The sequence below is a fragment of the Terrapene carolina genome, unplaced genomic scaffold (genome assembly GCF_002925995.2).
Source record: "Terrapene carolina triunguis isolate 2854851 unplaced genomic scaffold, T_m_triunguis-2.0 Scaffold198, whole genome shotgun sequence".
In the NCBI taxonomy this organism is placed as follows: Eukaryota; Metazoa; Chordata; order Testudines; family Emydidae; genus Terrapene; species Terrapene triunguis.
The window spans coordinates 3913783-3939727 of NW_020664549.1; the positions used below are offsets into that span (position 1 = coordinate 3913783).

Here is a 25945-nt window from a genome sequence, read left to right on the forward strand (position 1 = left end):
TGTTTCTAACCCTATTTTAACCTTGTTCAGTCAAAACAAGATCAAGACCAGCAGAGGTCAAAGATGTTTCTTCAACAGTATTTAGAATCTGGAAACTTCAGCACCAAAGTACACATCCCTACCACTACTTCAGCTAAAGGAGTAACTTCATGAGCAAACAACAGAAGTAGGCTGTTATCCTATATGTAAACCAGCCACTAGAGGAGGACATGACACATACTTTACAAATATTTTACATTAACACTTTGAAAAACATATTATTTCAGTTACATGGTTTAAAAGCCGCAGGAGCTGAATGCTCTGATTGAGGGTAAATCTGGCTGTAATGCCATTAACTTCAGTGCCGTTACTCCAGACTCATTTTGGTTTAAATGAGAACAGAATTCACCTCACAGCATGGACAAGGACTAAAATATTTAAACTCTGGCGAAGTGTCTCATAAATAAAATCTGTTTTGCTTAATTTTATAAACACATGCACCAACTAATGGATGTTTTATTTTCTGAAAGAAACTTTGGACTGAGGTGACTAAAATAACTGAGTCTTTTGACTTCTTGATCACCCCAATTTTTTCCCTAATTTATCAGCAAGTTTGTTCCCCCTTATCAGATCCTAATCACTTCATGCTACTGTAACTGGCAATACTTGCTTTTACTGAAAGGTCAGTGGAGCTGAAAGGACTTTCTTAGCATACTTAAGGCAAGAAAACACACAGAAAGTTTTGACCTTGGGTGAGTGCAGTGATATGGGAAACTGAAGTGTAAACAGATAGGGCACCATGGGGCAGTACCCCGGGTATAAAAGTAGGGATGCTAGACTTCAACTCACTTCTGCTGCATTGCCCAACGTGTCCCGTATAGGAGCTGGTTGGTGGAGAAACCAGGCACTATGAAGTGGCTCATCCTGGCCCTGGTTTGCCTCCAGCTCTCAGAGGGGCTGGTGAGGTGAGTATCTCAGCTCAGAGGCTACAGTGGTGATTGTGGTCAGAGTAACTCACTAGCCAGCCAGATAGCTGGAGCAGTGCACACGTATGCAGCAAGGCCGCACCTGGCTTTATCGCTAGCAGAGTAGGTCGTGTTAGAACTCACCCTTGAAGAGCCACAGTAACTAATACTATGTTAAACTCTCAGTGAAGACAAGGACATTGCACCAGCTAGTCATGCTTAACTCGAGGGCAAACTCTACAATTAACCATCAGCTGCTGACATGATGCTAAACACAACAGTCCCTGTCTATAGTGAGTGGTAGTTCATGGCTAACCTTTAATTGCCACAACTTCTCAAGTCCTGTGAGTGGCAACATAATTAGCTGTGGGGGGACCCAAGTGTAGGGAACAGCATCATGGTAGGGTTCCTAGATGGACAAATGCTTGAAGGATGAGCAATTTCTCTGCTGAGTCCCTCTTCTCTTCATTCTGTGCAGGATGACCCTCAAGAAAGGCAAGACTATCCGAGAGATATTGAAGGAGAAGGGAGTGCTGGTGGAATATCTGAAGCACCACAAAACTGATCCAGCCAACAAGTACCGTTTCAATGAGTACAATGTTGCTTTTGAACCAATGGCGTATATGGATGTGAGTAATGGTTTCTTTCTTTCTTTCTACCAACACAAATCACTCTCTGTTCATCTCTCTTCCATGGGCCCTGTCACCACAGGATACATTATCTTTAAGGGACATGGCTTGTACCATGTGCCAGAGAAGATGCCCTCAACTTGCAAGATCTTTGACAGGCTTCTTGTCACATTTCATGTTCATTTGGCCAAGGGGCGCATCTGGAACTCAAATTTCCCGTTCCCTTTGTGAGCGCCCAGCCATCAGTGAAGAAACAGGAAATTGATCTGATTTGGGGATTACTGTCTGTTCTCCAGAGTGTACAAGGGACCAGCATTATTTCTAGTGTAACTCTCTGGCTGCACGGGGAGTTACACCACAACTCAGTCCAGCTCACTGTCCTCTCTGGGAGAACCTCTGTTGAAATTCATATCGCAATATGCCCTCTCTAGGCATCCTACTATGGGGAGATCAGCATTGGAACCCCGCCCCAGAACTTCCTGGTTCTCTTTGACACCGGCTCCTCCAACCTGTGGGTGCCATCTGTGTACTGCCAGAGCCAGGCCTGCAGTGAGTAATCCATCCCAGCCGGCTGTTTAAAGAATTTTGCTTCTAGGTGATTAGAGCCTTCAGTTAATGCACAGAGACACGTCCTCAGGACAGCTCGATTCCTGAGAAACCGAATTCATACTGAATTTTCATCAGTCAAGAAGCCATAGCCAACTGGATTCTGAAGGCCGATCTCTATATAATAGCCCCTATAATGAATCATGACTACCTGGCCCTTTCACCAGATGACTGCAACACACTTTCCAGGCATCAATTAGGCCTCACAAACTCCATGGGAGTTCAGGAAGTGTTACTACCTCCAATATACAGATGGGTAGCCGGAGGGATGGAGCCGGAAATAGAACCCAGGAGTCAGGGCTCCCACTTCAACTAGGGTTGCCAGGTGTCCGGTTTTCGACCGGAACACCCCGTTGAAAAGGGACCCTGGTGGCTCCGCTCAGCACCGGCGACCAGGCCATTAAACATCTGGTCGGCGGTGCTGCGGGTCTAAGGCAGGCTAGTCCCTACCTGTCCTGGCACCTGCTGTGCCCCACCCCGAGCACCGGTTCCACATTCTCATTGGCCAGGAACTGTGGCCAATGGGAGCTGGTGGGTGTGGGGGGGCAGTGCCTGTGGGCAAGAGATGGGCGTGGAGCCTCCTGGCCCCCCCCGTCTAGGAGCCGGACCTGCTGGCTACTTCCCGGGCACAGCATGGAGCCAGGACAAGCAGGGATCCTGCCTTAGCCCCACTGTGCCATTGACCGGGAGCTGCCCGAGGTAAGCTCATGTCCCAACCCCGAGCCCTAACCCCCTGCCCCAGCCCTGAGCCCCCGAGGTAAGCCTGTGCCCCCAAACCTAGAGCCCCCTCCTGTACTCCAAACCCTCATCCCTGGCCCCAGCCCAGAGCCCGCACCCCCAGCCCAGAGCCCTCCCCCCCACACCCCAACCCCCTGCCGCAACCCGCAGCCCCCTCCTGCATGCCAAATCCCTCGGCCCCACCCCCCAGCCTGGAGCCCCCTCCTGCACCCCAAAACCCTCATTCCCAGCCCCATCCCAGAACCCGCACCCCAGCCGGAGCCCTCACCCCCTCCTGCACCCCAACTCCCTGCCCCAGCCTGGAGCCCCCTCCCGCGCCCTGAACACCTCATTTCTGGCCCCACGCTGGAGCCTGCACCCCCAGTTAGAGTCCTCACCCCTTCCCACACACCAACCCCCTGCCCCAGCCCAGTGAAAGTGAGTGAGGGTGGGGGAGAGTGAACCATTGAGGGAAGGGGAATGTAGTGAGTGGGAGCGGGGCCTCGGGGAAGGGGGAGGGGCCTCTGAGCAGCGGCGGGGCTAGCGTTTTTGGTTTTGTGTGATTAGAAAGTTGGCAACCCTAGCTTCAACCCTTCAGAGCTGGGAATCAAACCCAGGACTCTGGTCTCCCACGCCCATCCTCTAACTCTGAGACCATGGAATATATGAATACATATTTATATGGAAAGCAAGATGGGGGGACAACTAGCGGTAAAATTGCATTGTGTTTCTAGGCAACCATGCAAGATTCAACCCCAGCCAGTCCTCCACCTACTCATCCAATGGGCAGACCTTCTCCTTGCAGTATGGCAGTGGCAGTCTCACCGGGTTTTTCGGCTATGACACCATGACAGTAAGTGTTATTTCTGTGACACAACAATCCGTCGAGTGAGTCAGTCTAGTGATGACTAACAATCATTAGGATCTTTTTGGCCAAAACCTACCGACACAGAGCCCTGGGGCGGCACTCCGCCACGAATCTCTAGGCCTTCCCTCCCCTCTCACAATCGAGTTGTTCTGGTGTGAGTGAGAGGAGAACCAGGCCCCGGGGCATATTGTGGCTATGAATCCGAGGCCTTTCACAATTCCTTAGTACTGGTGTGAGTCACCACTGAGGAAGCTTCCCCTCATCCTTAGGGCTGTGGTAGCCAATCTGCTCCCCATCCCCCCCCCCATCACTAGTGGAAAGGGTGACAAGGAGACCCTTGAATGGCATCAGTGAGGCCACTTGGCCATAGGACAGCCATGAGCATTCTACCTCTCCATACCTCACAGGTTGTATCAGTGAGACAAGGTGAGTGAGGTAATATCTGGTATTAGATCAACTTCTGTTGGTGAGAGAGACAAGCTTTCAGCCTACCCAAAGCTCTTGTGTAGCTCAAAAGCGTGTCTCTCTCACCAACAGAAGTTGGTTCAGTAAAAGCTATTCCCTCCCCTACCTTGTCCCTCTCATATTCTGGGATTGACACGGCTACACCACCACTGCAAACAGGCTTAGTGACACTTTCCCGCCCTCTCTTTAGCTCCAGAACATCGCCGTCACCAACCAGGAGTTCGGTCTGAGCGAAAACGAGCCTGGCACCAACTTCATTTATGCTCAGTTTGACGGCATTCTGGGCATGGCTTACCCTAGCCTGGCGGTAGGAGGCGCTACCACTGCTTTGCAAGGGATGCTGCAGGAAAACCTGCTTTCTCAGCCAATCTTCAGTTTCTATCTGAGCAGGTAAGGGAGCAATCGAACCATCCATCTATCCTATTATTTATTTTAGTGCCAAGAAATAAAGGCAGTCCAGGCCCCAAAGTGCTCACACTGGCTCCATCTCTCCATGTTTTCTCATGTCTCTCTCCCTGCTTTGTCTTTGCTTTTCTTTGCCTTTCTTTTCCCCTCTATTTCTCTCTGCCTCAACTATCCACTCGCTCTCTGTGTCTCCTTTCTCTTCTCATTGGTAACATAGGCAGCTGTAGAAATGCTAACCGAGGACGTCATCACTTTTGATGTCACCACTGTTGGTTGTGATGGCCCATGTGGCGCTCCCTTCCTTGCACTCCACTGGCCTTGGCTGTATTGTGTTGTGAATGTAGGCAATGTCGAGAGCCAGAGGGACATGCTTCCTTTGTTTGCGTGTTTTCATTTAATTTACCTTGAATTGAAATCCCATCCCCGTGTTAACTGTCGATCTGTCTCAGACCCATTTGCTTTGCTGGGAAACCAAAGACAAACAAGAAGGGGCTTTTCTGAATGCTGACAAATCCCCATCACCAGGCAGGGAATGATGTTCTTGTCCTTTTAAGTCTGGAGAGCTACTGAAAGTCTCTAATCCCGCTGGATATACAGTGTCTTTGCTAGATTATTTAGAGATTACTGTGTGTAGCTGATCCTTTCCCTTTGTGCTCACAGCCAGCCAAGCTCTCAATACGGTGGGGAGGTCGTTTTTGGAGGAGTAGACAGCAGCCTTTATTCCGGGCAGATCTACTGGGCTCCCGTCACTCAAGAGCTGTACTGGCAGATCGGCATTGATGAGTGAGTTGAGTTTCCGATCCCTGATTTCAAAATCATTCATTGTCTGTAGTGGGCTTCTGCAACTGAACATGTGGGGCCATATCGCTGGGTCTGACCCTTGCACACAGCTCAGGAGGGGACTTTATCATCCTCAATATAAAATGCATTGATGCCCCAATGAGCAAGGAAAACTCCTGGCTCTAGGGGTTCAAAATAAGGAGCTGAATTCTGCCCTTGTTTTGACTCATACTTCTCCCACTGCACTCAGTGGGATTTCAGGGGTGCGACACAAGGCATAACTTGGCCCAAGAGCTAGCACTGGAGCCTGGCTTCCTAGCAGGTAGGCAATGCTGAGTAAGGATCCTTAAGCCATTAGTGTATACGGGGAGCTTCTCACACTTGGCTCAACGTTTGCACCATGAGCCCTGCTGCATTTATCTCCTCCTTAGGTTCGCTATCGGTGGACAGGCAACGGGCTGGTGCAGCCAGGGCTGCCAGGCCATCGTGGACACAGGAACCTCCCTCCTCACCGTCCCACAGCAGTTCATGAACAGCTTCCTGCAGGATGTAGGTGCTCAGGCGAATGAGTACGGCGAGGTAGGTGGAGCAGCTGCACTACAGAGTCGCTGGTGGTATCCCTATGCCAGTGATTCTCAACCCGTGGTCCAAGGGCTACTTGAGGCCCAATCAGCACACAGCTGCGGCCCATGTGACATCCTCAGGGTCATAGAGGTAGTATATATATTGTGTGCATGAGGCCCACATAACACACACAGAGCTGTATATGCGGCCCACAATGGTAAAGAGGTTGAGAACCACTGCTCTATGCTCATGGAATGCCAGGAATTGAGAAGCATGGCACATTGGGCCTGGTGAGGCTGAGTACGGCCCCCCAGTGCTTATGAGAGCCTGGGTGGAGGAAGGAATGAGGCTGATAATCAGCTTTTCTATCTGCTGAAACTGGTCAGTGCACTGTGGCGGCCGGGGAACCTCCTCATGGTCAGTGCTACAGTGTCCCTCCCAGAGTCCCAGCTCTCTGCTGGTACAGGCTGTTCATGTGACCTTGCCTTTCTTTTCACAGTATGTGGTTGACTGCAGCAGTGTCCAGAGCTTGCCCACCATTTCCTTCACCATCAATGGAGTTTCATTTCCTCTGCCTCCCTCGGCCTACATCCTCAACGTACGTATTATGGGTTTGGAAGGGACAAGCTCCTCTGACATCTCTTTATAATCTGATCGACAAAGAGGAGAGCCAGGATTCTTAGTCAGTAGTGGGACTGTGTGGAAATATTTCTGATGATATGATATCATACAGTGCAGTGCACTGCAGTGCCACATAGCAGAATGCAAAGCAATGCAACGCAGTATCATGCAGTACAGTACAATGCACTGCAATATAGACTAATGCAATGCAACAGAGTATATTACAGTGCACTGCGAAGCAGTATGGTACAATGCAATGCACTACAGTACAATGCAGTGCAATAGAATAAAATTAAATGCATGTCAATATAACTTTGTTTAGCATAGCCTTCTTCACACAATAACTGCGTTCCAAATAATTTTACACTATTAAATAATCACTAGGAGAGGGAGGAAAAAATTAGCAGACATAGGCAAAATTGAAAAGGGATATTTCCAGCTGAGACTGGGCATGAGATGGAGAATCAATGAAGAGCAGGCACAAGCAGTTAGTTCCAGACTACAGGACTCGGAGCTTCAAAGAATCATGACAGGTGGAACAGAAGAGTAAGAATAACAGATTTCTTTGCACCCGATCCTCAGCTGGTGTAAACTGGTGTAGCTGCATAGACAGCAATGCAGAATCTGACTCTTTGTTTATATAAAATAGACATTTGTGGGGAGTTCAGATAAAGCTATGGTGAGTGCGGTATAAATACCTAGATAGAGAGAAACTTCCAGTATTGCCAACCGCAAGCATATAAAAATCATGTGTGAGGCTGCAAATATCATGAAATTCACGTACAAATCCTGAGATCTTTAAAACAATACATTTTGGGTGCTTTTTATTTGCCTATTGAATTCTGAGCCTTTAAGACCCATTTGCTTCATGTTTTTAAGCTTTTCTTTGCAACCATGAGAACTAGAAATGTACTTAAAAAAAAAAAAAAAGCTTAGACTCTCATGCTTTCTCCAGATTCCAGCAGCTGGGGCTTTAAAAAAACGCACCCATATTGAGGGAGTTAGTTAGCTACAGTGCTAGATTGATGGAAGGATGGATACGAGTGGCCAGGTTGTATGAATAGCCAGAGAGGAGGCTGATGCTACACAAACAGTGGGTGCAGAGAAGGCAGAAGTTTGAGATCATCTCTCCTTGTGTGTTTGGAGTATGTGTAGCTCCTTGTAGGCGCTGTGGCAATATAATAAATAAATCACATGTCAGGCTGGCAGCAACAAGCCTGTGGCACATTTTACAGATGAGGCGGGCAGCTCTGAGCTGGCTCCTGCAACGAAGAGGGTGTCAGCAGAGCTGTATGGGCCTGGGGATGCTGCAGTCACCTGTTTTTCTTCTCCTTACCCATTGTGTAATGGCGCAGCCTGTCACTTGCATTCTCACAATCCCCACAGAGGGCACTGAAGTAGGGGGGTGTTTTCACGGGTTGGATGTAATTTGTTCAGTTTTCCACCCAGGGCTACCTTGTGCTCATGATGTCCCAACCCTTCTGAGTCTCACTCATCATGTCCTACCTCCTTGGTTCACAGAACAATGGCTACTGCTCCGTTGGGGTTGAGCAAACGTACCTGCCCTCCCAGAACGGGCAGCCCCTCTGGATCCTGGGAGACGTCTTCCTCAGGCAGTACTACTCCGTCTACGACATGGGCAACAACAGGATCGGTTTTGCCGCCGTTGCCTAGACCTCCTGACCATCACTTGAGCTGGGCTGGGCAGCTTGTCTGTTTTTTCCCACACACTCCTGTTCCTTTCAGTTCCTGTGGACGGATCCTTCTGAACTCACCTTCTTCTGGGCTCTCTTTTTCCTTCCTTCAATCAATAATAATAACCTTTGCTGCAATAAATCATTAAAAGCAATGCATGCCTCGAAGTCTGTCATGTATGCCTCAAAGTCTGTTCCTGCCCAGGGGGGTGTGAGAGCAACACGTATTGCTACAATGCTCAGGGTCTACCTGTAATGGTCCTGCAAGGTCAGATAACAGCAGCCAAGCTGACACCCAGCACCTGCCACAAAGAGTTTGGGGGAGGTTATTGGGGTCTCTATAGCCTCAGTCTCTCCATGCTGCAAGTTCCCCTTCCTTTCCCTTTCATGCTCTGCCTCAACATACGTACTTTCCCCCGTGGATCTTTGCCACCCTGTTGTCTGGAAGAAGGAGACTCTGCTGCCAGCTTCTCATCAGGAGGCCAGGAAAGAGTACAGCAACCTTTGCTCTGCTATCACAGATAAATGATCACTTCGCTGAGGCAGCAGTATGACCCACAGAATTGCTTTAAGACCCCCCAAACAGCAAAGAATTTAAGCACATGCTAAAGTCCCATTGAGGTCCATGTTCAAGCGTGTGCTTAAATACATAGCAGAATCGGGACCTCAATGCAGAATTGCCCTGCAAACAGCTTGCACAGCATCCTCGAACCCCTGAGCAGTCGCTGATTGTTCACTAGCCTATGGGAGCGTCTGTGGCTTTTTCACAAATACACAGGAATGATCACATAGAATCATAGAATATCAGGGTTGGAAGGGACCTGAGGAGGTCATCTAGGCCAACCCCCTGCTCAAAGCTGTTCACGAGCTGTTCCTGTGCCCAAATATTTGAGTGCGTGCATGAATTTTTCATGAATCATTCATGTGTATTTGCAAATAATTGGGGAGCAGAGCAGGCAGAGCTTCATGACTTGACTCTGGATTCGAACTGCCCCAAAGTTTGGAGGTATTGGAATCTATCCCAACATGCAACCCCACATCTAGATGTTGCAATGTCCAGATTTTTGTCCTATAGGACAAATAGAAAAGGTGGTAACTGTAGGCAATGCCTTATGTAAGGTGATATCAGTGCTGCTATATTGCCATCCAGCGGTCTAACTGATAATCTAGTGGTAAGGGTGACAAGGTGGGTGAAGTCATATCTTTTATTAGACCAACTTCTATTGATGAGAGAGTAAAAAATACCCCCCCACCCTGTCACTGTAATATCCTGGGACCAACAGGGTTAGAACAACACTGCATACAACCTAGTGGGTGACCAGAAATAACCCGTACAGCAAAGACTGCAATACCAACTTGGTGAAGCAGCAGGACAGCTGCAGACAGTTGCTGTGAGATCTGGCCCTATAGTCATAGCGATATTTAGGGGAAAGAGAAGACAAAAATGCCTTTAATTTCACCGGCATGCACTGGGGTATGACACAAACTGGATCAGGTGACCAGTTCATAAAGCCCAGTCTCCCGCTTCCTGCTAAATCCAACACCTGATGCGTCACATGATGGGGAACTCTCCCACACTGCTCTTGGGCAGGGTTACACGTGGGAAGGGGAACTTCCTTCCAGCTCCCTGCAGTGATCAGTTTACATGGGATCTTATCTGCATAATGACAGACATTAATATTGGTCATAAAAGTATCCCATCCTTTACAAAAAATCTAACCACTGGTATTTGACTCTATTACCTCCTGTGGCATGGGGTTCCACAGGCCAACCACACACTATAGACCAGCTTTTATAGTCAAAGAATCAAAAGGCTGGGAAGGAACTATCAGCTTATGTAGTCTGACCTCCTATATAGCACAGGCCACCATAGGGTGACCAGATGCCCCGATATTAGGTACTTTGTCTTATATAGGACCATATTACTCACCTCCCCAATTTGTCACACTTGCTAGTTGGTCATCCTAGGCTAGTGGTTCTCAAATTTCATTGCATCGTGACCCCCCCCCCCCCCCAACAAGATTTGGGCCGCGCCCCAGGAGCGGGGACCAAAGACCGAGTCCGCCTGAGCCCCACCACCCCGGGCATGGGGGGGGGGGCAAAGCTGAAGCCCAAGGGCTTCTGCCCTGGGCAGGGGGCACGTAACCTTAGCCCTGGGCAGTGGAGCTTGGGCTCGGGACTTGCTGGGGCCCAGGGCCAACACCAGCCTTGGTGATCCCATAAAAATGGGGTCCCGACCCACAGTTTGAGAACCCCTGCCATAGGCCACCAACTCCACCCACCCACTAGACCCACCCACTGAAATTAGACCACAGGAGACTAGACTATTATGTGCCGCAGGCAGGGAACAGGAGGGACTCAGGTGCACCAGTGCCCGAGGCTCTGCAGTGGCAGGGAAATGATTCAAAAGAGCCCAGCACTCTTTTAGACACCTAATAAAAATACTCCGGCCAGGGCTACACTACAGACCGATATCGATATAACTATGTTGCCCAGGGGTGTGAAAAATCCACACCCCAGAGTGACGTAGTTTAACTGACCTAACCCCTGGTGTAGCCAGCCCTATGCTGGCAGGAGAGCATCTCCCACTGACACAGCAACTGCCTCTCACGGAGGTGGATTAACTACGCCAACAGGAGTTTCTGGAGCAGCGTCACTTAAGCACTACAGCGGTGCACTGCATCGGTGCAGCTTTTTAAGTGTAGACCTGTCCTCAGACTTGCAAAAGGGCTCAGCAGTGGCCACTGAGAACAACAGAAACTCCTCCCACCCAGGGCTGCCCAGAGGATTCAGGGGGCCTGAGGCAAAGCAATTTTGGGGGCCCCTTCCATAAAAAAAAGTTGCAATACTATAGAATACTATATTCTCATGGGGTCCCCTGTGGGGCCTGGGGCAAATTGCCCCCCTTGTCCCCCCCCCCACCCCCCCAGCTCCCACCCCGCGAGAACAATGGGAGCTAATGAGAGCATTTTTGAAGCTCTGATGACTTCTCGTGAGAGGCCTAAATGGGAGGTGAGCGCTTTTGGAAAGCTGGCTGTTTAGGTCTGATTTGAAGAGGTGCTGAGCACGTGCAGCCCCCATTGACTTGTGAGGTGTGCTTGACACGTTTAAAAACCGGGCCCAGGGCATGTCTAAACTTAAAATGCTGCTGTAACACTTTAATGAAGACTTTCCCATCAGTTTAGTTAATCCACCTCCCTGAGAGGCAGTAGCTATGTGACAGGCAGTGGCGGAGTAACGCACGGGCCCTGGCCAATTTGGGAGTCCCCGCAGGAGCGCTGGAACCTGGGTAGAAGTGGGGGGACACCGGTGCCGGAATTGTGGCCCCGCCCCCTGCTCCTCCTCTTCTACTGCGGCCCCGCCCCCTGCTCCTTCTTTTCCATTGAGGCCCCGCCCCTGCTCCTACTCTTCCTCTTCCCCTCCTGGCTAGGCCAAAAGCCAGAGACGGGCAGTGGTAGGAGCTGCCCAGGTAGCTTAGGCTGCTGTGGGGAGCTCTGGACCCTCCACCTGTCCTGGACTGGGGCTGGGGTGCCCAAAAGCAGCCGCCAGCCTGTGTCTCTGCCCTCCCAAGGCACGACACTGCTGGTGGGACCCAAGGACGGGGGCTCCTCTCTGGCCTCTTGACTCCTCCCCGGGGCCTGCAGACATGCTCTGCGGGGAGAGGAAGCACTGCCCCGACTGGGAGGCAGTGGGGAGCCCTGGGACAGTCTCAGGCAGCAAGGAGCTGGGCAGGGAGGGCTTTTCCAGGACAGCTCCCGCTGCTACTGGCCTGGCCTTAGCAGCCACCGCACTCTGCTCGGGCTCGCTCAGTGTCTGCAGCCGGCTCCTGGCCTCCCGCTGCCAGGCTGCCCCGGACCAGGTCCCTCCTGCTCCCAGTGACAGGCTGCCCCCGCTGCTGCCTGGGCTTTGTGCCCGAGGCAGCAACCATGTACGGCACCATTCCTCCTGTCGCCTCTGGCCTGAGGCTTGCAGCTTTGGGGGTCAATGCCTCTTTCCCCCCCAAACTACGCCCATGCTGCTGCCGCGCCGCACCTGCCTGAGGCTACTACCCATGTTAGAATGTGGACAGGCATGGCCCTCCTGCTTTTAAAAGTGTGGGGAGCCATAGCCCACCGGCCTCCCTAACTCTGGCACCCCTGGGCCCCCAAGGTGTGAGGGGCCCAAATGTTCTTTGTGCCAAGGGCCCCAATAAATCTTAATCTGCCTCTGGCGACAGGAGAAGCTCTCCCGCTGACATAGCGCTTAGATCGGTATAACTACATCGCTCAGAGGTGTGAATTTTTCACACCCCTAAGCGATGCAGTTATAACAAAACAGGGCTGTAGTGGAGACCAGACCCTGGTGTGAAGAAATGTCCCGGATGTATTTCCCTGTTTGTCTCATCTCTATTTATTATGATTAATTATTATTTTATGTTGTATTGCAGTAGCACCTAGAAGCTCCTGTCTCAGATCTGGACCCCCACTGTGCTCGGCGCTGTACAAACCCTGAACAAAAAGAGGCCTAAATACCTCTTAAAACTTTCCCTGTGAAAATCAATCTGGGGGGAAAATATAGTAAAAATGAAAAATTTAAAAGAAAAGTTATGTGTGTGTGTGTGGGGGGGGGGGGGAAATAAATAATTAACAACTTCTATGCTGGCGGGGGGGAGGAAAAAAAAAGCCACAGGGAACAAGGACAAAACTACAAGTCCCATCATGCAATGGGCACCGGGTGGCTCTGGAAGGGCAAACCCCCCCAGCGGCGCCGGGGAACTACAAGCCCCGGCATGCCCCGCGGCGGCGCGCGCCCGGGGAGTGCTGCCCTCTTTTGGGTGCCGCGAGGAAGCGGGCGAGAAGGTGCCTGACAGCGGGAGGGGGGAGCGCTGCCTGCCCGCCCGGGGTCCCAGGGGTGACGAGCCCGGCCGGAGGCGCAGCGCGGGGAGGGCGGGCGGCAGCGGCTGGAGCGGCCCCCCCCGGGGAGCGGCCGGGTGTCCGGCCAGGCGCGCGGGGCCGCCGGGACTTGGAGCAAGTTGGGGAAAGTCCGCGGCGGGCGCTGACCTTCACGGGAGGGTAAGTGCGCGGGGCGGGGGCGGCGGCAGGAGCCGGCCCCTGCCCGCAAAGCAGCCCGGGGGGCGGGGGGCGAACGCAGCTGGGGCGTTGGGGGGACGCTGGGGTCCCCCCCGAGTGGGGCAGGGTGCGTGGCCGGAGAGCGGCCCTGGAGCTAGCGGCGGACCCAGAACCGGCTGGGGGCGAGCGGGCAGGTGGGCTCCCTGCCCGGGGTGGTGGCGGCAGGGGGTCTGTAGCCGCTCAGGGAGAGAGGGGGGCAGGCGGGACTCCGGTACCAGCACCCGAGGGGCAGGCGTGAGTGGGTAGCTGGGACACCCTCGCGGGGGGATGGGGGCGGGAGCACGCACACTCTGGCCCCGGTACCAGAACCGGGAGCTGAGCACAGCAAAGGGGGGGGGAGTTACCCCTTTTCCCAGCAGACCCCATGGCTGTGGGAGGGGGGGAAAGCAGGGGGGGGTGTGGGGGTGGGGGGGGGGGGGGGTGTCTGCTTTCGCAGCCGCGCAGAAAGCAGATTAAAAGTGAGTCTCCTGGATCTTATGTAACTTGTTACGGTGGGAAGCCAGCGCTTGTGTGAGCGTCAGGCAGGGCTGCGCTGCTCGCAGTAACGCCAGGCAGCAGAGTTGTTTTGTACTTGTTCCTTTTGCCTTCTGGAAATAACTGCCCAGGCTTTTCTTTAAAGATGAAATCAACTTTGGAAAGTCCTTCCCTGTGCTTGAAAACGGCACCAGAAGTCCAGCAGGAAGGAACTTTCTGGTGTTATTGATACTGACAAGTGTTTGGAAAATATTGGGTGGCAAACTCTCTGGGTGGTTGGTGTGTGATTGCAGTGGGATGTTTAGACTGAATAATGAATAAATACTTAGTGCTCATCTGAGAGTCCGGCTCTCAATGGGCACAGTGTGGATGCAACAGCGCTTTTTGCTTTTGAAGCACTCTACAAACATGGTCTGTGCTTTATTATTTACTGTCTAAGGATTGAGTGTACGCGTTTGGTGCTGCATGCTACAGCTAATGTTTAGACTCTGAGGCACTGATCCTGCAGTTGTATCTGGGAAGAGGTGAGTGGAGCCTGTGCAGATCCTGATTCAAGATTAGAACCTTTAACACACAAAACAAATCAGACCCAACGGGCTGTATTAGCGCTATTTTTTAAAAGCATTATTAATAATAACTTAGCACTGCTATTACAGTACTGTTATTATTTAGATTGTGGTAGCTGCAGGCACTTTTCGGACACAAAGGAAGATACACTGTCAGCCTTAATCTGTGTGCAGTTTTAACATGTTTTCAAAACATGTTGCAAACCTTAGCTAGCTAGTACTCGCCAACCCCTTCTTAAGTAGAAGGCCCCAGTCCTGCTTTGGGATCCATTAGTGTGAGCCCCTTTGCGTGTACTGATTCCCACTGACTTCAAGTGTTGTTAATCCCCATTTTATTGATGGGGAAACTGAGGCAGAGAATCCATATTTGCTGTTGCTCTGCACCTTGCCATTGACACCAGTGTAGAGTGGATGTAAAATGCTGCCCTTCTGATTTGGTGTGGTTTTCACATCCATGATGCATTGGCGTCAGTGACTCCACAAAGTACAGGTCAACTGTGAGTTGGGCCCAGGGAAGCAGGTCACTCGATAAGCAATGCATTGTGTTAGTGTCAGGGATAAAACGCAGGGATGCCTGGCTTCCAGTCTTGCGCTGTTAGCGGTGAGAACACACTGTGCCAGATTCAGATTGGGTGCAACTACAGCCTCTGATTAATTAATTGTAAATCAGGAAGGATTGCAACAGCCCTCCAGCATGTTTCCTGATTCCACTGAACCTCAGCAAGTCAGATGATTGGGAAATTTCCCTTTAAAAAAATGTGTGTTTTTATTATTGTTTCTTTTAAAATGCAACAGATTCTTCATGTGACCGGGGGGGCTTCTCCTTGAATTGTTTGCAATGATTTTGGGTTGCTTCTTGTTTCTCTGAGGGCCTGGAGACTTTCAACTGGAGAGAGTTGAATAGATGGTTAGCTTTTTCTTTTTTTCTTTTTTTTGCCTTTTGATTTCCTCTGCCATGTTTATTTGACTTCATGCCACAGTGCTCCTGTGCGTGGGGGCTTGGACTGGGGCTGTGTGGAAAGATCCCTGCTTAGTGCTTCTCCTTGTACTTCTGTTTATGAATGCTGGATCTACACCTAAACATGACTCTCTCTCTCTCTTTTTCTGTCAGGTGGGCGGATCTAGTAAATAGCGGTAGTGGTTTGCTTTATTTCCAGAGCATTTGTCTCTCAGATTCAAAGACAATTAGAACGGGACTACTAAGGCCCTGATCCTGCAATCAGATCCATGTGGGCTGGACTTCCATGCTTAGGGCTCTGGCTGAGTGGATCCAACTGCAGGATCAGGGACTTGTCAACTGATTATTTGTACATATGTAGCGTTCATGTCGGTGAAAGGGTCTGGATTGACATCCCTGCAGGCTAACCGCAGAGCAGGCAGCAGGGAAAGTGGTGCCCTATACTTGTAGGGCTATGGAGTGGCCACTGTTGAAAGCTCTTTAGGTTTTGGGAATAATCCAATTGGACAGCAGAAGCCATGTGATTTAGGTGACCAATCGTGCAGCACCAAAAGCAAAGGATGAATCCCAAGTACTTGAAGCAGTAGTCAGGGAGCAATCCTTAGCAAGCGGCTCAGTAACATGTTTACTGGTGGATAATCTGCAAATGCAAAAAGGGACGGAGCTCTTGCAATGAATTGTTAAGAAGATAAGAATGATGAGACTGGGTCAGACCAATGGTCCATCTAGCCCATAGCCTGTCTTCTGACAGTCGCCAGTGCCGGATGCTTAGAGGGAATGAACAGAACAGGCCAATTTATCGAGTGATCCATCCTGTCATCCAGTCCCAGTTTCAGGCAGTCAGGTTTAAGGACAACCAGAGCATGGGGTTGCACCCCGACCATCGTGGCTAATAGCCATTGATAGACCTATCCTCCATGAACGTATCTAATTCTTTTTTGAACCCAGTTATACTTTTAGCTTTCACAACATCCTCTGGCAATGAGTTCCACAGGTTGTGTGCTGTGTGAATAACTATTTCCTTATGTTTGTTTTAAATCTGCTGCCTGTTAATTTCACTGGATGACCCCTAGTTCTTGTGTTCTGTGAAGGGGTAAATAACACTTTTTCTCCACACCATTCATGATTCTGTAGATCTCTTTCCTATCCCACTTTAGTCATCTCTTTTGTAAGATGGAGAGTCCCAGTCCTTTTTAATCTCTTGTTGTATGGAAGTTGTCCCATAGACCTAATCGCTTTTGTTGCCATTCTCTGTGCTTTTCCAATTCTAATGTATCTTTTTTGAGATGGGGTGACCAGATCTGCATGCTGTATTCAAACTGTGGGCATACCATGGATTTATATAGAGGCATTGTGATATTTTCCATCTTATGAGCTATCCCTTTCCTAATGGTTCCTAATATTCTGTTAGCATTTTTGAATGCTGCTGCACATTGAGCAGATGTTTTCAGAGAACTATACACATTGACTCCAAAATCTTTCTTGAGTGATAACAGCTAATTTACACCCCATCATTTTGTATGGATAGTTGGGATTGCATTTTCCAATGTGCATTACTTTGCATTTATCAACATTGAATTTTATCTGCCATTTTGTTGCCCAGTCCCCCTCTTTTGTGAGATCCCCTTGCTACTCTTCGCTGTCAGCTTTTTGAACTTACAAAATTACCCAGGATAGTTATCTGCACACTTTGTCATCTCACTGTTCACCACTTTTTCCGGATCATTTATGATTATGTTGAACAGCACTGGTCCTAGTACAGATCTTTTGGGGACTCTGCTATTTACCTCGCTCCACTATGAAAACTGACCATTTATTTCTACCCTTTGTTTCCTGTCTGTAAGGACCTTCCCTCTTATCCCATGACTGCTCTTTTAGCTTAAGAGCCTTTGGTGAAGGACTTTGTCAGAGGCTTTCAGGAAGTCAAAGTACACTATATCCACTTAATCACCCTCCTCCACATGGTTGTTGACCCCCTCAAAGAATTCTGATAGATTGTAAAGGGAAATCATGCCTCACCAAAAGCCGTGTTGACTCTTCCCCCAACATATTGGGTTCATTCATGCGTCTGATTGTTCTCTACAAATGGCTCGCCAATCTCTAGTGCGTGTACTCGAGGAACTTGTTGCATTTATACCTGTCTCTGTATTTGCACGCATAAATGTACATGCGGATCTATTCTAATCTATTATTATTTAATTGATTGTAGTACAGAAAAGACATTCTCTGCCCCAAAGAGTTCTGCCTCTCTGCTCATCCCATGATGAGCGCTGTGGTATCTGAACATTGTCACTGCTGCTTGAGCTCTTTCTGTAGAGCAGAGGTGGGCAAACTACGGCCCGCGGGACCCTCCTGCCCGGCCCCTGAGCTCCTGCCCTGGGAGGCTCGCTCCCAGCCCCTCCCCTGCTGTTCCCCCTGCCCCGCAGCCTCAGCTCACTGCGCCGCCGGCGCAATGCTCTGGATGGTGGGGCGGCGAGCTCTTGCCGGGCAGCGCAGCTGCAGAGCCGCGGCCTGACCCGGTGATCTGTGCTGCGCAGTGGCGTGGCTGACTCCAGCTGGGCAGCGCGACTGCCTGTCCTGGTGCTCTGAGCGTTGCGGCTTTAGCGCCGCCAGCTACTGATGCTCCTGGCAGCGCGGTAAGGGGGCAGGGAGCGGGGGGGTTGGATAGAGGCCAGAGGAGTTCGGGGTGCTGGTCAGGGGGCAGGGGTGTGGATAGGAGTCAGGGTGGTCAGAGGGCGGGGAACAGGGAGGTTGAATGGGGGCGGGATCCCGGGAGGGCAATCAAGAAGGAGAGGGGGGGTTGGATGGGGCAGCGGGGGGCAGTCAGGGGCAGGGGTTCCGGGGGTGGTCAGGGAGAAGGGGTGTTTGGATGCGGCAGGGACCCCGGGGGGCAGTCAATAAGGAGGGAGGGGGTTGGATGGCGCACCGGGGGGCAGTCAGGGGCAGGAGTTCCGGGAGCGGTCAGGGAGAAGGGGTGGTTGGATGGGGCAGGGGCCCTGGGGGGCAGTCAATAATGAGAGGAGGGGTTGGATAGGGTGGTGGGGGGCAGTCAGGGGTGGGGGGTCAGGGACAGGGAGGGGTGGATGGGGCAGAGGTCCTGGGGGGGCTGTCAGGGGACAGGGAACAGGGGGGGTTGGATGGGGCAGGAGTCCTGGGGGGGCCGTCAGGGGTGAGAAGTGGGGGGCAGGGGCCGGGCCATGCCTGGCTGTTTGGGGAGGCACAGTCTCCCTTAACCGGCCCTCCATACAATTTCGGAAACCCGATGTGGCCCTCAGGCCAAAAAGTTTGCCCGCCCTTGCTGTAGAGGCTCCTGCTGTATTAGTGATCAGTGTGTGTGCTGTGGGCCGGTCGCCTTGTGAGAGGATGAGCAAAAGGGTAGCAGGTCAGCTTGTGTGTCTATAGACACATAACTGCAAAGTACATACTCTAACATCCGGGGTATTTGCAGAGGAGGTCAGGGATGTTTTCAAAGGGACACTGGGCTCGCCTGATTCCAGGGTTTGCCCTTATCAGTAGGAAATTACACCAAGGTGTGGCTCGGTGGGACAGCATGAGTCCAGTTTCCGGGTGCTTTGTTTGAAGCCTCCGTTTTTCGATCCAGAGCAGCAGGTCTGCTGCACACATGTCCCAGCAATTGAAATCAGGCTCCGCCTCCCACCCTGCAATGAGTTTTGCAAAGCCGGCCAGGGGAGACAGCAAACTCTCTGCAACGCTGTCTGGAAAGGGAAGAGAGAGCCCTGCATTTCCTAGGAACTGAAGTGATTAGTCATTGTGTGTGTTTGGGGGTGGGGGTCAGCCACAGTGCTAGGAGGATGTAATGGTAAAGCCTGACCTGCAGCAGTAGCAAAACCTATTGTATAATTTAACACAGAGAGGCTGTGGAGGCAATGCAAGGGGCTTCCCCAGCGCCACACTGGGGAAAGGGGTTGAAGGGCCACTCCTGTAAATGCCCTTCTGCTTCCCCGGCAACCTTTCCCCACCTGCCGAGAAGTACCAAGCTGGGGCTCAGCCTGGGAAACCCGGTGCTCTCCTGTCATGGTGGTGTGTTGGTTGACCTCTTGTCTCGTGGCATGACTCTGTGTGGTGTGCTGGGAAGCTCTGTGCAGTGTTGTGGTGCCTTGGCCGGGCTTGTTGAGTCATATGGTGCGATGCAAGCCCTGGGCTGTAAGTGGTGCTGGGGCTGCTCTGGCAGTTACGATGCGGATCTCTGGAGCGCTGGCTCAGCATGGCTTTCCCTGGGGTTTGGTTATTGCTTTAATGACATGATTAGCTGAGGTTTATAGAGTCTCTCAGCACCTGTAGCCGACAGGGAGGCAGGCTCTGGAGAGGAACCTAGGTGGTGAACTGCAGACTGTGTCTTATTCCTTGTAATCTAATTTAGTCCTAGTGAAAGTTGCTAGAATGACTGCCCTGGAGAATAACATCTTCTAGTTCAGAGTACGGCCCGGGCCGTGGCAGGGCAAGCTTCTCCATCATGATGCATCAACTGGCTTTTAAGGGGGCCCCTAGCGAGTAGTTCTCCATGGCCTATTTGGTTGTTTTCCCTGCTGACGAGGCCAGGTACAGGGGTGGAACGAACTCCCACAGGAACAAAGAATGATCACAGACCTCACTATCTTCCCCTCCCTCTGCACGGTGTGTTTCTTCAACCTGCCTTCTCTGACATAAACACAAAGCAGCGCGGACGTTTAAAAAAGCCAGCCCCCCAAAAACAAAACTCTCCACTCCAGGCACAGTTCTCCCCCTTGGATAAGGATGAGAGAGCGAATGAACCACACCTGTTAGTCATGTCATTTAATGCACTGCTGGAAGGCGTTCACGCACTGCCGTGAGGAGGACAATAAAGGAACCTATTTGGAATAGAATTGGGATGGGGCCCGGAAGGCACTGGACTGACACCCACCAAACTGATTCCATCTCAGGGCGATCCAGCTCCCCCTTTCCATCAGTGTCTGTGTTGCTAGCTCTTGGTCACTTTCTTCCTGTTTCTGTCCATAGATACGGCATATTTGTAAATCTCCCACTGAGATTAGCTGAAGGCCAAAGGCTTCCATTAAACACAGAAAACTAGGGGGAGTCTGACTTTCTTCTCCATATAGATTTCCTTCAGCAACACTGACAATCCAGATTTTGGTCTGTCTAGATGCTTATATGGCCAACATTTGGATAGCATCTGAGCGCTCCCCAAGTGTGTTTAGAAATAGCACTGAAATCTTCCTTCTTCCCTTCTGGCCTGTAGGAGAAATAGCCTGATTAATTGTGTGTCTGCAAGTGGGTGTGTTGTGTTGCGTTGCGTTGCGTGTCTGTCTTTGGATGTGTGTGTGCATGAGATGATTATTGAGAGGAAGCTGAGTCTTAAGCTTTGCATTTAGTTCTGAGCATGGTGAGGCCTGTGTGTCTAATCTCATTGTTGTTCTTTATTATCTATGTACTGTGGTAGTACCTAGGAGCCGGAGTCCTTGCTCAGGACCCAATTATACTAGGCGCTGTACAGATGCAACAAGAAGATGGTCCCTGCCTCAAAGAGCTTACAATCAAAGTATAAGGCAAGAGACGACAGGTGGGTACAGACAGACAGATAGGGGAGCGCAAGGAATGAGACAGTCTCTTGAGGCAGTGAGTTCCACAGTCTAGGTCAATCTCTTGTGAAAGTTCCATCTCCTGCATTCATGAGCCTTTGCCTGTTGGTCAATCGTTTCATTGTTCTGATGGGATGTAGCCATCTGGGCAGTGCGGGTTCCAGAGAGAGACGACCTCTCAGGTAGTCAGGACCAATCCAACTGGAGCTCTTGTGTGTGCTGCACCAGTAATTTTTTTGGTCTCTTAGACTTAACAACTCTCAGGCTTTTGATACCCTGCAACATGCTGCTGATAATTCATCAAAAGGTTCCCACAGAAATTCCTCCTCGAGAACCTATGGCTGCTCCCACAGAAATCAATAGCAAAACTCCCATTGATTTTAAAGGGCCAAGTCCTTAGTCTTTAACACCCCCCCGTCCTGGGTAAGTGTGTTTCCCAGACAGGAGGGGTCAGGGACTGGCGCATCCATCCCTTTGTTTCCTCACTTAACCAATAATGCTTTCTCATACTCCAGAAAGGAGGCAGCACCAGCTGGCAGAAAGAAGTCTGTTGAGGGCACTTGCTGGAATTGATCCTGAGGAGGATCTGAATTATACTGGTAGGAGAGAATGTGGGCAATTGTAAGTCATGGCAGTGGGAGTGAAGACTCTGGGGTATCCTGGCCTATTCTTAATGCAGATGCTTCCTTGCCATGGGTATGTGAGCCCCAAGGATAAATTCTCTCTGGGCGGGCTGATCTAGCTGTATCCAGGGGGCAGAGATCTATTGTAATGTTTGTTATTGTTGCACATATTTATTGTGGCAGCACCTAGAGGGAAAAGGGTGGGAGAGGAAACAGAGGGGAAGTGACCTGCCGGAGATCAGACAGCAGGTTAGTGGCAGAGTTGGGAGTAGAATCTAGCTCTCCTGAGTCCCAGTTCGGTGCCCTAGCCACTAGCCTATGCTGCCGGTCAATGATACTGGTTACTCCATTATTCCAAGTCTGGCAAGGTGTCAGGAACTGTGATTTTCCAGGGCAGGATGCCTCTCTTTGTAGCACTCCCCAGTGCAAAAAGGCAAGGCCGGCTGGAGAAAGCATGGGATTGTGTTTTCCTGGGTCTGATTCATGCTGGCTCACGGTCACTGTTTCCTGTCAGGGGCTGCCATGGTGCCGTATTTGCTTTCGGAAATTTACAAGGAACTTTATAAGCTGCAGATGCTGATATACTCAGCATTTTACAGTATTGTACAAGAGTGCATGGGTTGAGGCTCGGCGCATGTCTAACGTAGCACTGCATCGCTGCTGGGCTATGCAACAGGGAAGCAGACGTGCCGGGTACCAGCTCTTGAAGCTGTGGATGGCGGAGTCAGACAACGCAATTGTCCCTGTACTCATGGTTGATATTGGTAAAGCACAGTATGCGGCGGGAGGGAGGGAGGAGAGAACTTAGGATTGCATGAGCAACTGGATTCCTCTTGCACCAGGTGTGGACAGTCCGCTCAGGTCATAGCTTAAGCCTGGTGTCATGCTGGGGGAAACAACATGGTTTCAGTGGAAGCTCAAGACTGGATGAATATGGAGACTGCATTTCCCCATGGTGACAACAAGAGATGGCTCTTTTACAGTTGCGGCCTCTCTGAGTGGCGCACCAGCCTCTGGAAGGCAACTGATGCCTGCAGGACTCTATGCCAGCATGGGAAACCATGGTACCCCAACCATACCGTATTAGCACCTTCTAGGTTAGGATTGTGTTACATGGAGAAGCTTGTTAGCATGTCTTCCCACTTTTGGAAATCACCAGAAGGCAATTCTCACTGCCTCGTCCCGCTTCCCAGTTGGCTGATGGCTATTTCCCAGGAAAGGTTTCTGGTGAGCCATGTTGTGACTGAGAGGAAGATGAAAGCTGGAGGGGGCCGTGCTAGAGAGTCCAAATTTGCTGTTCTTATTTTAATAGCAGGAAATGCTTTCTGAAGTGCAGAAAGAGAAGTTTGGGCTTTAACGTGCTGGAAGACAAAGGGATTTTTTTCCATGATGTATCACAGTGACAAGAAGTATGAGTTAACTTTTTTTTTCTCCATGTATCTTCCTCAGCAAGATCCCCGGAAGATCCCCTGTGATTTATAATAATGTCATGCCTCTGCCTTCTGACAGATTTTGAGGCTTTGCAGGTTTCCTGTTGGAGGAGAAATCAGTGAGACTGAGACAGGGCGTTTTCATAGTGTGACTTGTTTATTTACACAGAGACACACTAGTCTGGGAACCCAGGTGGTCACAAACGGCATACAGGCAATCCCTTCTTTCAGAAATCTCAGATCAAACACCTGTGTCCTGTTCTCCAGAAGCAACCCTGCACTGAGAATTAACTCTAGAAAGAGAGAGATCAAGGCAGAGACCAATCCTTCTTGCTGTTTGCAACAGCTCACTCCAGGTAATCTCACTCAAAAAGCTAGTACAAATATAGCATATCTTCAAAGACACTACTCCCACACTAAGAACCCCGCCCCCTTGTTACACAGTTTTACATTGCCATCTGCTGACTGCCCCATAGCAATGATATCTCATGTTTATATAGTACCCATCACCTTGAAAAATGCCAAAGTTCTTTACAAACTTCTTTGAAATTTTTGCTTTGAAATTTCAACATTGCTTTTGCTGATGTAAACAAGTAATGTACCTATAGATAGTACATTATAAAGAAAGAAAAATGCCACACAATTTCCCTGTGAATAGAGGAAGAGAGAGAGAGAAAGAACCACATGTGACAGATGTTAGTCATATTGCTCAGTGCATGTCTGGGAAGCGCTCGTATTATGGTGATGAGGACAGTACAAGAACTTCAATAGAATGTAACTTCAGAAAAGTTTAAGTGAATTTAGCACTGGCCACAGGTGCTGAATTGACTCCTGGATTCTTTTCCGGATTCTGTCATTAACTTGCTCTGTTTCTAACTACTAGACCATTAGAAATAAGGCATGCATTTTTAACGGTGGTGGTGATTCACCATTGGAACAAACTAGTGGTGATTCTCCATTCTTGGTGTCTTCAGATCCAGACTGGATGGTTTCCTGGAAGATAAGCTTTAGTCAGACACTAGTTCTTGAAGTCAGCCAGAGATTATGGGTCTACTTCAGGAGCAAGTGGGTGAGGTTCTGTGGCCTGTGATGTGCAGGAGCTCAGAGTAGATGATCATGATGGTCCCTTCTGATCTTAAAGTCTATGAGTCTGTGATACAGAAGTGTAATTCTGTGGCCTGTGCTATACCGGAGGTCAGATTAGATGATCACAAATGCCTTCTGATTTTAAAAATATGTGAATCTAGACCATAGTCCAGCCTTGAAATATATTTTGGGGAGGCCTTCATTGGCTGGGTAGGTTAACTACAGGGTGCTGCTCCTTCTCTGTTCTGTCTGTGCCTCTGTTTTCCTAAGTGGGATACTAATACCACCTAAATAAGGATGATCATACTTAACTGCATCCCAGGGAACGTGTGAGATTTCATTGCTACTTTTAAAGTGACTTGAGGCTCTTGGCTAAGAGTTACTCTCGAGGTATTATTATTATTGTTGATTATGTATTATCAACTTTCATCATATATTATTAACAAGGGCAAAATCCAGCAGGTTTTTGGGGGTTATTGGATATGCTTAGGCTCTAACTTAGGTTATGTAGTATAAAGCCTTGCTTTTATGGACTTAAATGGTGTGGCAAACTTGGCACGACGCTTTGGAGTGATTTAATTTTTATTTTGCTTTAATTTTAGAAGCAAAACACCTGGGGTAATAATTCAGTGATTTGTGGTGGTTTTGCCTTTTTTTAAAGCTTTTATTTAAAATATATACCGTATATACTCGTTCATAAGCCAAATTTTTTTTATTAAAAAAGGGAAACATCAGAGTAGGGGGTCGACTTATGAACGGGTATAGAGGGGGGAGAGGTGGGACACAGCCCCCTCCCCCAACAGAGGGGGCAAGGAGAGGCAGCAGAGCCAGAAGGGAAGAGGCGGGGCCAGAGTCTCTCCTCTTCTGGCCACGCTGCTCTCCCCCCCAGCCTCCGAAGCAGCTGCAGCTTCGGGGCTGGCAGGCTGCGGCCGTGCCGCTTGGCCTCGCTTGCCGGAGCACTTTGCAGCCAAGCCAGAGACATCCTCCCCTGGCCCACCCCAGCTAAGGTGGGAAGGGATGGGATGGGGAGAGTGTGGAGGTCCCGGGCTAGGGGTGGTCGGGGAGGGGCTACATGGGGAGGGGTCATTTGGGGAGGTTCCAGGTTAGGGGTGGGGTCATGTTGGGGTTGGTCACAGAGGTTACTCCCCTGACCCCCAGCTTCTTCCCTCCCAAAATATTTCCCCACCAGTTGCTGTCCCGGCCCGTCAGGGTAAGCCGCTGGCAGGCCAGGACACTTTGTTTACTTAGGTTTACCTCCGTGCCTGCAGACGCTCAAGGTAAACAAACCTTCTTGGCCCGCTAGCGGCTTATCCTGATGGCCCGGGAACCAAAGTTTGCCGACCCCTGAATTTCAGGGTCGGCTTATGAATGGGTCATAGAAATTTGCCATTTTTACTTAGCTATCTTGGGGGGGTGGGCTTATAAACGAACCGGCTTATGATACGGTACTTAAGAAATCCGAACAACTTAGAGCCAAACGCAGTGCTAGTGCAGTTCCTACGGACATTGCTGTGGTCCCACGGTTGTAATGGAGAACAGAATGTGGACGCCCAGGATTTAAAGAGACTTTGTCTGGGTAGTGTGTCCAATAGAAGAAAAAAGGTGGGCTCAAACCTAATGGAAATGCTCATGAAATGGATTTCATTGCATTTCTCTGCCTCTCTCTATCCACGCCTTTCAAATGTTCCTTGTCTTGGGTCTTGTCTACATGGGAACATTGCACTGGTTTAACTTAAATCGTTTTTTAAACTAATATAATTAAACTGGTGTGAATGCCATTGTTGATGGTCTTGTTTTGTTTTAAGAGTGGCTTAGCCTGTTCCCAGTC

The 25945-nt window shown here is 50.1% G+C and overlaps 2 protein-coding genes across 2 annotated transcripts in view; both read left to right on the top strand.

Moving 5' to 3' along the window:
- The first annotated feature begins 888 nt into the window (after window positions 1-888).
- Window positions 889-8273, top strand: LOC113407122 (gastricsin-like). Its single transcript, XM_026655197.1, has 9 exons — window positions 889-944; window positions 1423-1573; window positions 2005-2122; window positions 3631-3749; window positions 4420-4619; window positions 5295-5417; window positions 5846-5993; window positions 6478-6576; window positions 8121-8273. Exons 1-9 carry the CDS (start codon window positions 889-891, stop codon window positions 8271-8273), a joined length of 1167 nt encoding a protein of 388 aa, XP_026510982.1.
- A 4980-nt stretch (window positions 8274-13253) lies between these two features.
- The window catches only part of LOC113407104 (transcription factor EB-like), a 47685-nt gene continuing 34993 nt past the window's right edge, over window positions 13254-25945 (top strand). The window contains exon 1 of the mRNA XM_026655154.1: window positions 13254-13344. The gene's annotated coding sequence lies outside the window, so the exon portion shown is untranslated. The remainder of the gene's footprint in view (window positions 13345-25945) is intronic.

Bases quoted from the DNA above. Each gene is read 5' to 3' on its own strand.
- LOC113407122 (XM_026655197.1), top strand. From the start codon at position 889: ATGAAGTGGCTCATCCTGGCCCTGGTTTGCCTCCAGCTCTCAGAGGGG. The intron at 5,994-6,477 runs GTAGGTGGAGCA...TTCTTTTCACAG, and splicing joins AGGCGAATGAGTACGGCGAG to TATGTGGTTGACTGCAGCAG. The intron at 6,577-8,120 runs GTACGTATTATG...CTTGGTTCACAG, and splicing joins CCTCGGCCTACATCCTCAAC to AACAATGGCTACTGCTCCGT.